Genomic DNA, 12,389 nt, shown 5'->3' with positions numbered 1-12,389 from the left:
TGGTCCAAAATTTTGAGAAATGGAATGAATACCCATACTTACTCATTTAGGTATTTTGGGCTTCGTCAAAAGACCGTTTTGCCCCTGCCTATTCTTCTCCTTCTTTCTTCTCGACATTGACTCTGCGGCTCCTCCGACCAAAATTTTCGATTCCGACCACAACCTTCCCTGTCTCAGTCAAATCCATCAACACCATATTCGTGCTCCATCAACATTATATCTGTTACTTTCAACACCACACCTCTTTTGTTTCCGAACACACAAATCCGAAACACAAAACCTCCGCCGCTAACATCTTTTCCGATCCCATGAATTCAATCAATTGTGTTTTGAATAAAGAAGCTAAACCCTAGGGGATACTATCTAGTAAACCCAAGGGTTCAAATCGAAACATAAATCAAATCAAAACTACTTAATCTATCTTTAAATCTAAACAAAATTTGTCATTAGATCTCATCATCTCCTCATCCGTCACTGGATCTCATCATCATCACCACCATTTTGTTTACAGTGTCTTCATCTTCGTCTCATCTCTTGACCAACACCACCGGATTTTGATCGACACCATCATCTCTGACATTTCTCACAAAAACACACAAAACTGTGGGTAAGGGTAATGTAGACATTTCAAGTCAGGAGAAAATGCCTAAAACCAAAGACTTGGCAGATGTACCGGATGTCGTAAGTTTTGCTGAGAAAAAGCCCATTCCGGTAATTAAATCTATTAAATACTATGGTATCCAGTCCGGATGAATGTACGAAACTAAACCCATAAACCTATTGCAGTGCGTACCGAGTTGATCCTTGTAATTCATGTAGAGATTTTTAGTGTTAAGTATACTATGCTATTTTGATTAAGTGTTATTTCTTTCTTTCACAAAAATTATCGATTTAGAATATATTTTTTACTGTTCGGATCTTTAAAGTAATTCATTTTATTATGGTAAAAACTAATAAAAATATAACATAAGATAAAATTTCAAGTGTCAATTTATTTAATGTATTGTAAAAAATTGAACATTCATTTTAATTTTTTAAAATATATGTGAAAATATCAAAACAGGAGGAGTATAAAGAGAGTAACTATATGATAAAATAAAAATAAATTAGTTAGATGTCACTAATATATCTTGGTATTAGAAACTAACAAGTCCAAAACTTCATTTGTTAAATTAAAAGGGTTATAATTTTATTATAAATAACCTTCTGTTATATATAGTCTTTATATATATGTTTAATAAATTTGATGTAAAGGGTATATAAAATGAACAAAAAATAAGAAACAAATGTCATTAATCCATCAACAATAGAAAAAAAAATCCCAGAGTCCATAAATCTGTGATTCACAAAGTACATCGAATATAAAAAAAATGTAAAAACCAATACTGTTAAATTAAATGATATATAACACAAACTATATACACAAACCATTTAAAAAAAAATCCATATTTGAGAAGAAAAAAAAGAAGAAGAGAAGAAATAAAAGATTCACACACCTTATAATATACAAGAAGATTTATATATGGCCATATGCATGTTGCTGAGGCTGGAGCTGGTTACATGGCCACATACCAACATTTGTAGCCTCTGTACCAAAAAAATTGGTCTCTGATTTTATATCACTGTATAACGACGAATTTGAATGATTCTGTAACGAATTATTCGATATTGTGAATGGATTTTGATTTTCCTCCATTGTTATTCCCCAGTTCGGATTCCCATTTCCAAAGAATGTTGAATTGTTGTAGTTACTCTCTTGAAGTTGCTGATGCTCTGTCATCATTGGCCCGGTAGAGAATGAGTTTTCCAATTCAATTAAACCGAGATTGGATGATCTGTAACCGGTTAAACTGGAAGAGAACATTGAACCGGGTAACACCACTGCACTAGGGATGGTTTCATCGACATGATGATGATGGTTTCTTCCGGTTTGGGGAATCCAGATGCCGAGGTCAGAACCGGTTGCGATTCTTGAACCGTTTTCTAGACTTAACCGTTGAAAACCGAAATTTCCGGTATAAAGATGATCAGTGTTGTTGTTTTGGTTAGTACTGCAAGTAGTGGTACTAGAGGAACCATCAGTCTCAACAAGGTAGGTCTGTTGACTCTTCTCAACCGGTTTGGGTTTGTCATCTGTGCCGGTTTCGATTTCGGTTAAGAGCTTGTGTGTAACCGGGTCAATTCCTCTCAGCCTCAATTTCTTCTTCAAACAAGAATTCCAAAGATTCTTGATTTCATTGTCGGTTCTTCCAGGAAGTTGTGCAGCTATCTGAGACCACCTGAACCAAACCAAACCAAAACAACATCAGTTATATATACTATATTCAGATATATGAGAAAGAACGGTATGAAGTTCTTTACCTATTGCCAAGAACGGCATGAAGTTCAATAATGAGATTTTCTTCATCTTGAGAAAATGCTCCTCGCTTCAAATCTGGTCTTAAATAATTTATCCATCTTAATCTACAGCTTTTTCCACATCTCTGCAAACCTACAAATTTTTTTTTATAAAATTTTAATTTCAAGAATATATAATTAAACCAAACAAGGATAAATTTGGATAAAGAAAATAGAAATAAACATACCAGCTTGTTTAGGGACAGAGCTCCAGCAACCATGACCATACTTAGTGATGTAACGAAGAAGCTTCTCATCTTCTTCAGGAGACCAAAGTCCTTTCCTCAGTTTCTGTTTATAACAGCATGAATGTCTCCCCATCTATATATATGTAAATAAAATTACAAAGAAAGAATCAATTCAAGATCGATCGTTTTTGTGTTTTCTTCTTCAGAAAAAGTTTATGAAGTCAGCTTTCAGAGAAATCTTTAGTTCATAATATGAGGTGAGAGAGAAAGATAGAGAAAGTTTGAAGTTAGAAGATGAGAAAAGGAGAGGAGGATTTGGGGAATATAAACAAAAGGGTTTTTGTTTTGGTACGTTGAAGTTTACTCGAGTCAATTTTTTTTTTTTTTTCGGTTCTAGCTCATTGGTAGTATTTTAGAATAAGCTAATCAGTGATTGAAAAGTGAAATAAATTTATGTAAAATAAAATATAATATATCAGGAAACAGAAAAATGATATGATTTTATCTATTTTATAGAAGTAAAACTTCATGGCTGATATTGAGTAATACTTTGAGAATTAAATTTTCTATAAATGAATATCAATCCCACATATATTTGATATAGTAAGTATGGATATAAAAGTCACACTTTTCAGTTTTCAGTAACTTATGAAAAAGAATAAAAGCAGAGATAATACTTTAAAAGCTATGAAAAGGATGTGACTGTGTTGAAGTAAAATTATTTGCTTAGTTTCTTCTTCAAGGTTTGATTTGCGAACCACACGCTATCCTTTTGTTTGGGAAAAATCGTATATAGATGGAATATATATTTATTATTGATTTGTATTTTTAAAAATATTGGGGTTGAACTTTATTTAGAACGTTGTCCACAGCTTGTATATTTCGCATTTATGATTTGTAATAAATGTGGGTCGCGTCTAATTGTTCTACATAATTATTTTTCCAGCCATTAAGTTCTTCGACATGAAAAAGAGTCTATTCAGCGGATAACATTTTACGAATTTATTTGGAACAATAAGAAAGTTTCATGAATAATTAATGTACCACTACTAGTTTCGTTGTTCAGTATATTATCCCTTTAGCGAAAATAGAAAGAGTTTCTATATTGTAAGGAAAACTAAACATTTACGAATTTACCTCATATGTTAAAATCTTCATATCACGATGGAAAGTTCTTTGAAAAATTGACACTACATATTTATATTGTAATATATACCCCATATGTAAACAGGAAGTTATTTTTTAATCCGGAGGGAAATAATTAATAATTCGTTCCAATGATTAAAGTTAACAAAACATAAGAATTCAATTTTATATTCATTCAACTGAATATTTAATCACTTCTAAAGAGTGTTTAACTAAGTCTGAACCAATATAATATTTTGCCAGGCATAAAACACACAATGATTCCGCGCCATTATTGGTTATACATATATTTAATCTACTTATGTGCATAAAAATATAATATTAGTACCTTTGCTCTCTTTAATGTTTATATTAGTACTTGACTTGCAATAACTAATTACAACTACACCTAGAACATATAAAATGAGCGAATATATCATTGTTTTATCATACTCAAACGAGTAATTGTCGTTTAATTTTTTTTACTAAGATTAGTATTATTTTATTCAAACACTTTGGTATCTTTATTTCATGCAGAAACCAAATTATAACGCCATATTTCGCTTATTTTTTTTATTTTTTTTATAAAGTTATTCATGTTTTGTAGAAACCATTACATGTACCTTCTACTCCGGCCGTCTAAAATTGTAAAATAGTAGGAGATCAGAGAATCTCAAGTTTCATAATACCAAAAGACATACATTGTCAATAACTAGATATTGATATGAAGAATTGATGTCAACTTATTTGTTTAGTTTAGAAATCTTATATTAAAATATTTTGTTCATTATCATAAAAAAGTAAAGTAAGAAAAGATTCGGTGTCTAAACCATGGCCTTCAACATAATAAAAGAGGAATCTTCATGGAATATAAGCCAAGTCTCGGAGGCGGCTTTGATAAAATGTAACATCAATTATTGACGTACCATCATAATTATAACTAGGATAATATCTCAAAGTATCAAAATAAAACCTTTGATTTATAAAATATAACAAATTTTAAAAGAAAATCTTCTTAGACCTTTTTTTTACCACAACAGATTTACAATTACACAAAGCGACTTCCAAATCTTTTGTGGTGTTTTGAGAGAAATTTTTGTTATAATGTTATATTTATAGTATAATCATAGAATATATGAATTATTCATGGTATTTTTCAACAATTGTTTATGTTTTGCAATATTATTGCTATTACTGTATCTTTTTTAACATGGATTGGAAACCAAACACTTTAGAAATCAGGACATCTATCAAATAGGCCCGGCTCAACTTTTGGTTGGACCTTGTGCTAAGAATTTTTTTTTTTTTTTGTTAGTACATGTTAAAAAAAAAAAAAAAGGTGGACCCTTTTATTTTAGGAAAAAAGCAAAAAAAAAAAAAAAGACCCTGTGCTAGTGCACTCTAAGCACATGCATAGAGCCGGCACTGCTATCAAATGATGAGCCCGTTTCGAGCCCACATTGATGAGCCTACTTTTGATAGTCAACCAATGTTGACAAGAAATAGTTACATCTAACGATAGGCACAACATTAGTGTACAGTAAGTTCTATAGACGCGAAGCAGAGGAATCAGAAAATTGTGGAGCCGAATGGAGAAACGGAGAAGGACAGAGGCAAAGGCATGTGATACACTGTGACTTTGGTGGATCCCAAAAAAAAAAAAAACGTATCTCGACTCATCCTTGTAGGACCTTTTTCTGTCTCAAACCCAAGTTTAAGACTACACGTGTAAGCCGTGTAGGCTTCTATTTGAATTTTATAAACTTTTGTTTACATTTTCATTAGACTGTTGAATTTAATTTTTCATTTTATAAACCAATCTAAAATTTCAATTTACTATATGACACAGTAATAGTTATATTTCGTTTTAAGGATCGGCTAACGCCCACACAATTAGTATACCAAATCGATTTCGTTATGGGAAGTTATGAGTATATATTGGTTTAAAAAATTGTATTGTCCCTCCATGTAAAAAGAATTTCAATAGAGAGAAATTTTTGAAAAAGGTCTAGAGAGAGTAAAACGTGTGGGACAGTTTTTTTTGTTTGTTTTTTTTTTTTTTTGGAAAAGTTAAGAGAAACCTTGAACAGTGGCAAAAATAGCTAACATCCATTTGTAATTTTTTTTTGTTCTCGTCAAAACATAGTCATTATATTAGATATAGGAGAAATCACAGTGTAATGCGTTTGAGATTACATTAGAAACAAGAGAGTAAAAGAAAAATTGAGAGTTTTGGGGAATATGATGTTTGGCTAGCATATCCGCTAGGCCTGGGCACGAACCGGATATCCGGAAAAATTGTGATATTTGTTATTCGATTCGTTTTAACCGAATACCTGATTTTGTGATTTGCTTTGATTCGAAAATTTCTGGATATCCGGAAATTCGAATATCCAGATTTTTTTGTGACATTTGCGGATATCCGCTTTGATAAATATAAATATTTAAAAAAATCTGTAAACTATATAACCATATCAGATATTTAAAGTTTTTATTTAACATGCTTTCACAATAAGTTCCAAATATCAAACATAACTGTTGTTGTTATCACCGGTCAACAAAATGTTATCAAACTAATTCCAAAAACCAAAACCCGATAGATTAAGATGTCATTGATCAAAACATAACATTAAAGAAAAATTATAAAACAAACATTTTAACATAAAAACATAAGGTAACAATAATACACAAACTATTTATGATATCTATATATAGACATAACTATATATTTTAATATATATCAAAAGATACGGATCGAATCGGATATTCGATTTTTTAAAAAGCAATATTTGTTATTTGCTTTGCTTTTTACGAATACTACATTTTCCTATTTGCTTTGGTCTGAAATCTTACGGATAGTCGGATTTTTTGAATCAAATCAAATCGAATACCGAATCGAAGCGGATCGAACGAATTTTTTGCCCAGGCCTGATATCCGTAGGCATGTTTGTAATTTATTTTCTGACTTTTGCGTCCAATTTTCAGCCAAATAATACACCAATTCTATCATTAAAATGGAGTAAGGTTATGGAGAATGACACACTTCTAAATCCACTAAACACTAAGTTAAGGTTTAAATACTTCTTTGACCAAGCTAAAAACTATTTGTCTTTCCATAAAAGTCGACTCTAGTCTTCGACAAACCACATATCCATTTATGACTTGAGCGTGATAAGTTTTTTTGGGTCGACAATTCCTTTTTTTTATCTTGTAAAGGATCATTTTGATCATATTGGGTCGAAAAAAATCAAAGAAATCGAGCACAACTGACTTTAATGGTCGAATTGGTTACTCTATGCTCACCGGCAATCGAGCACAACCGAGTTCTGTGTGGCGAACAAATTTACTAGTCTAGTGCAAACATATTAATTTGTTTTATGCCCTTTTGATTATTATTATTTTGGGTTATTAATCTTCAAGTATTCCTCTCTTATTTTGGCACCCTAATAAGTCGCATGCATTAGTTAATGGAAATTTTTCATAGATTCCCTAATATTTGAATGCTACTTAAACCCTTAGCAATTTGTCTGGTACGAAAATGGAGATGAGATTATGGACAAATTAAAGAATTAATGAATTAACAAATCAAACGAATATATATAATCAGGAATAAAATCCTTTTGGGATCATCATTTACTCTTTAGCTTATCATAATGCAAGCACATGATATGTTTTCTCTCCAGTCAACTATTGTCTCTTTGGCGAATTGATTAATCAATTATCCACTAAAAATTTTACAATATAATAACAATAGACCATAGAAACAAGACAAAAACCCTAGTCTTTGTTTCTCTCTCGAGACAGCCGCCAGTGGAAAAAAAAAAAAAAGTTCTAGAATCTGAGGCTGGATTGCGGTGGCTCTCCTAGCACCGGATCCGGCCTCCTCGCCCCTGTTATAGTTTTGCTTTTGTTTCTCGTTTTATGTTTGATGAGGCTGTGATTGAAGATCCGAGAAGGCGAGATGGGTTTCTAGGTTGCGGTGGTTCATTTTTGATGAAGCTTCTGGCTTAAGGTTGGGTTGAGTGGTGCTATGAATTGGCGGTTCCTCTCCTCGTCACGACATGGCCTTCGATTTTAGTCTCTTCTCATATCTGATTTTCTCGAGAACAAAATCTGTTTTGTGGAGGAGCTACCGGTGCTTATCGAGGTGGTGTTTTTGGAGAGGCATGTTTCTCGTTTCTGGAAGTGGTGGCGGATGGATCTGCTTTAAGAGTTGGTGTGGTGGTCTCTTGCGGATGTTAGGTTGTGGCTTTGTCTGTTGTTGGCCGCCGCCGGTGGTTGCGAGGTGACAGAGACTTTTCGTTTCTGTTCCTTGTCGGGTTGAAACTCATATTGCCTTTCTCTTATCGGATGGTTTTAGCTGTTTGTTTGTGTTAGCTTCTGGTAGTTGTTGGTTTAGTCTTTGGAATTGCTGGGTCATGGTTTTGCTCTTTGTTATATCTAGAAAGCTCCGGGGATTGGTCGTGTTGGCTAGTTGTGGATAGCTTTCGCATTATCTCTTCTTTGTTCTTTGTTCGTTGAATCTTTTAAGTGTGTCTCCTTCCACCGCCTCTAGTTTAGATTAATAAGTAGGTTTTCTCTCGTGGTCTGTTCCTTTTCTGTTCTTGTAAGGCTAACCTCTTGTGGGGATGCAAAGTTCTAGATTTAGACTTGTTCGTTAGAAGACTAGGTGGTTAGGTATTAGATTCGCGGCGTTTTCATATGTTTGGGATAATCGTTTTTAGTTGGGATATGTCTTCGCGGTTTCCACTATCCCTGGTCCTTCTCCATTTGCGGTGGTAGGTCCTCTAGCTTGCGACCTTTGAGCTCTTATTTCCGCGGTTTCTGTTCTCCTCCGACTTTTTCGATGATTTCGAGAGCTTCACTTCTTGACTTTAGTATATTTTCTTATGTTTCCCGTGTATCGGGCTTTAGCTTCTGGGGATTTCTTTGTTTTCCGCCGGTATTGTATTTCGAAAACGCATCCCAAAAACGTATTCCACCCATGTATTCCACTCTTGTATTATATAATGAAAATCTTTCAGTGAAAAAAAAAAAAAAAAATAACAATAGACTTTTCTTTTAATTTTTTTTCTTTTCGCCTTTGCAAATAAATACTTAAACGCAAGTGAACAGAAAAATAATTAGATTTTTTTTCTTTTTCTGCGTTTATATGTGGTTAATTTGGTGCATTAAAATTAAATAAGTAAATAGTAAAGTTTATGATCCAATGGGATCATACAGTTTTAAGATTTTTTTTAAAAAATATTGGAATTTAAGGAGACATTAGCTAATGATCAGAAGAGAGGAGGAGATGATACGGTTAGCTAACTAACCACGTACGACCTTTTTGCCTCGTTTTTCAACATCCATCCACTGCATCTCTTGGCATTTTTGAGATGGTTTTACCGGCCTCTCCCTCAGATGGGCAGAGCCTCCATGTTAAAAATATTCGTGTTGGGCAACTTTTTTTTTTGGATATGAATTCGATCAAAATTTATATATACACGCCTTGTTATACTAAGTATGAATTATTGAATCTTACCCTAATCTAGTTCATTAATTAATTTTGAGTAAATTTATATGATCATGGTCAAACTACGAAGAAGAGTTTCTAGTAAAGCGGAAAAAAACTAACCGATCAAAATCAGAAGGACATGTTAAACATGTTCTTTCAGATGCATATATAAGTACATGTACTGTTTTAGCTAGACACTAAAAGATTTATCCGAACACCCATTTCAAATAACATTGATGATAAATATATATTGATGATATTTAACTACGTGTATATAATATATTTTTATTTTTATTTTTGGTCCTATAAATCTAATTTAATGTGAAATGGCTAAACTCGTTATTGTCCAATATTTTGTTCCACTCAAAATTGAATCGGATACTACGATGTAAATATATTGAATTTCAATAAATGAATATATTTATATTGATAACAATTGTTCAAAGACATGTAGGGTAACTATCCACACGTACGTTCATATACAGACAGCGTCACATAATTCTACAATAAAGGCAATTTGGAGAGGTCGTGATGGGTATTTTTTCTCTTCATGTTATATTATTATTCTTTAGTGAACCATATTTTTTCTATAGTTTCAAACACTTTTTATTTTAAAGTATTTAGTGATATGAATTATGAAGGTACTTTTTCTTTCATCCATATGGTGGCTAGCGTTGTATATATTAAAAAAAATATATTTTTATACAAGATTACAATTTACAAGTCAATATTGAGGAAGCTATCTATAAATGGTTAATGGTTATAAAAGACTTATTATAAGGACCCCACGAATAGAGAGGGTCGAGACTCCAATAATACCATTCTTTACAATAGTGGGATTATTGTCAAAAATGCCATTTTTTAGGAAAAACTTACGAAAATGCTATTTTTTGAATAGTTTACGGATTTTGCCATTTTTTAACACTTAAAAATGTACGTATTTTGTGATTTTTTTTGCAAAAATACGTACTTTATACCAAATACTAAATCCTAAGAACAAATGGAACCGACTAAACCCAAACATAACGAGTGAAACGCATGTTAAATCATATTTTTGGAACCTGAAAAATGGCAAAATCTATAAACTATTCAAAAAATGGCAAAATCCACAAATGCCACTATAAAAAAAGGGCAAAATCTATAATTAATTCTACAATAGTAGATAAATGTCGTGCCAAAAAAGAAATGTCTTATATTATAGATATACATATTTAACTATATGCGTGTGCAATAAAATAAAAAAGTTTTGTCATCTTCTTTTTGGTTCTTTCAAGTTTTTTTTTTCATCGAATGTCCCCGACGAGATTCTCTCGAGTTGATGATCTCTCATATTTAATTTTTTCATGCAACAACACACATTTTTGACACGTAAAATTATGAGCAAAACATATTTTGTGTATTAGTTATCAAAACAAAAAAATTAGTAACATATTTATTTGTTTTATTTTTAGAGACATAACGTATATATTTCCGGCTAGAGGACAACATAAGCTAAATTGCCTTTTTTTGTTCAACAAGCTAAATTGCTTTGAATGACGAATTGCGAGCAATTATAACTTTTTAACTAAAAAAGTAATTTAAAATAAGTGGAGGTATATATGGTGTTGGTTTCTTTGTATTATCGGTGTGAGATTCTAACATACCATTTCTAGATAATTATCTTTTGATTTCTTCATGTTGGACCAATTCTCACTTTATTTTAGATTGGTTATATGACTATATCCGTTTGTGTTTACTTGACTTTGATACTATATAAGAAATTATGGATATCCAATTCGAAACAATTAATACTAAGTGAAGTGGTTCAAGCATGCCTTTTATATACTAGTGTTGGTTTATTCACATTTTCGATGTAGGATCCAAACATAAAATGACAATCAATTAAGTAGGGTTTTCAAATAAAATGAGTGAATTAAAATTTTCGAGCCATATGTTTTTTTTAGAAAAAAAGATCATTGAGTATTTTTTTAAAAAAAGTTGGCAGAAGAGTTACTTAATAATAAACTGGACAATTTCTTTATGGATCGCCATTTCTTAATTATGATATCAAAATTTGAACATAAAATATTTCATTTCGTTGTTTTCAAATGACTATAAAGATGTATAACAATGATAGCTCATATCTTTTCCGAATACTATTTACTTGTTAAATATAGCATAATGTCTAGTTTCACACGGAGAATAATTACGTCTTAGGGTATGAATAAATAAGAGATACTGAATATAGGGTTTAAAATTTGGACAACGACCTAATTATCTAAATCACGAGCAACGTTGAAGAATGTTTTGATGTGTATAGTTTACCAACGATATCCAATAAAGAATTTGGTATTGAAAAACTGCATTGTATATATGATGCAAAAAGTTGAATGAAAGTCTATTAGGTCATAAATAAAATTTCGGTGAGTTTTTTTTTCCTCAATAATATTTAAGAATAAAATTATAAATTCAATCACCTGTATATTAAATTAATCTGATTATATACAAAGAAAAAGGGCTTCGCATGACCACCTAGAACTCGTCGCAAATTATTTAACCAACTATGTCAAAAAAAATTGTTAGGTACGGTTAAACAACTTAAACTTAAAGGATCTTAACGCTAATAAGTGTCTTAGATTTTCTTATTAACTTCAAAGCCTCTGTGTTAACTAGAGTGTCCGTCTTTCTTCAATAGAAATTAGTTAGAAATTAATGTGTAAACTAATGTCAAAAGAAAAATTGGGCAATAGATAATTTGATCATTAGAGAGTCGACACGTGTAGGACTTGTAGTAATGGGTCCAACTGTCCAAGTATATAAAGCGAAGCTGATGATGAAAACAAGAGGAGAATTGCGGGCCATGCGATGGATATAGTGATTAAGGATGTACTACTGGCTACTAACCATGAAATCATTATGAATTATCATCATTATCATTTCCTATCTAATACGAATCCAGACGTTGTTCCTTCGAGAAACACAAGATAAAAAAGAAGAACATCAATATTAACGAAAAGCTAATTTACTTTCACAGTTATATCAATATCATTAAAGTTTTAACGCTATTTAGCCGAATTAAAATAATTCTATTACCATATCCTTGTTAAAGTAAGGAATTTTTAAATTACGTTAAACTTTTCAATTTTGATTATTTTTGAAAATGAATATTCTAAAACAGTATTTTTATTTAAACTGTATATCAA

General features: G+C 31.5%; 1 protein-coding gene across 3 annotated transcripts; it reads right to left on the bottom strand.

Moving 5' to 3' along the window:
- Nucleotides 1-266: 266 nt before the first annotated feature.
- On the bottom strand, nt 267-3,105 carry LOC9311033 (transcription factor MYB61). 3 transcript variants are annotated; one of them, XM_021023833.1, is made up of 4 exons: nt 2,586-3,102; nt 2,362-2,491; nt 1,497-2,279; nt 267-573 (listed from the first exon to the last, which is right to left on the bottom strand). In XM_021023833.1, exons 1-3 carry the CDS (start codon nt 2,716-2,718, stop codon nt 1,517-1,519), a joined length of 1,026 nt encoding a protein of 341 aa, XP_020879492.1. In that variant the 5' UTR covers nt 2,719-3,102; the 3' UTR covers nt 267-573; nt 1,497-1,516. The 3 variants fall into 3 exon arrangements, with proteins under 3 accessions (XP_020879492.1, XP_020879491.1, XP_020879493.1); XM_021023834.1 differs by lacking the exon at nt 267-573 and having other exon boundaries at nt 1,601-1,773; nt 1,880-2,279; nt 2,586-3,105; XM_021023832.1 differs by lacking the exon at nt 267-573 and having other exon boundaries at nt 1,294-2,279.
- Between the last annotated feature and the right edge of the window lie 9,284 nt (nt 3,106-12,389).

The sequence above is a fragment of the Arabidopsis lyrata genome (genome assembly GCF_000004255.2).
Source record: "Arabidopsis lyrata subsp. lyrata unplaced genomic scaffold ARALYscaffold_6, whole genome shotgun sequence".
Lineage (NCBI taxonomy): Eukaryota > Viridiplantae > Streptophyta > Magnoliopsida > Brassicales > Brassicaceae > Arabidopsis > Arabidopsis lyrata.
This window is presented reverse-complemented; position numbering and strand designations above follow the sequence as displayed.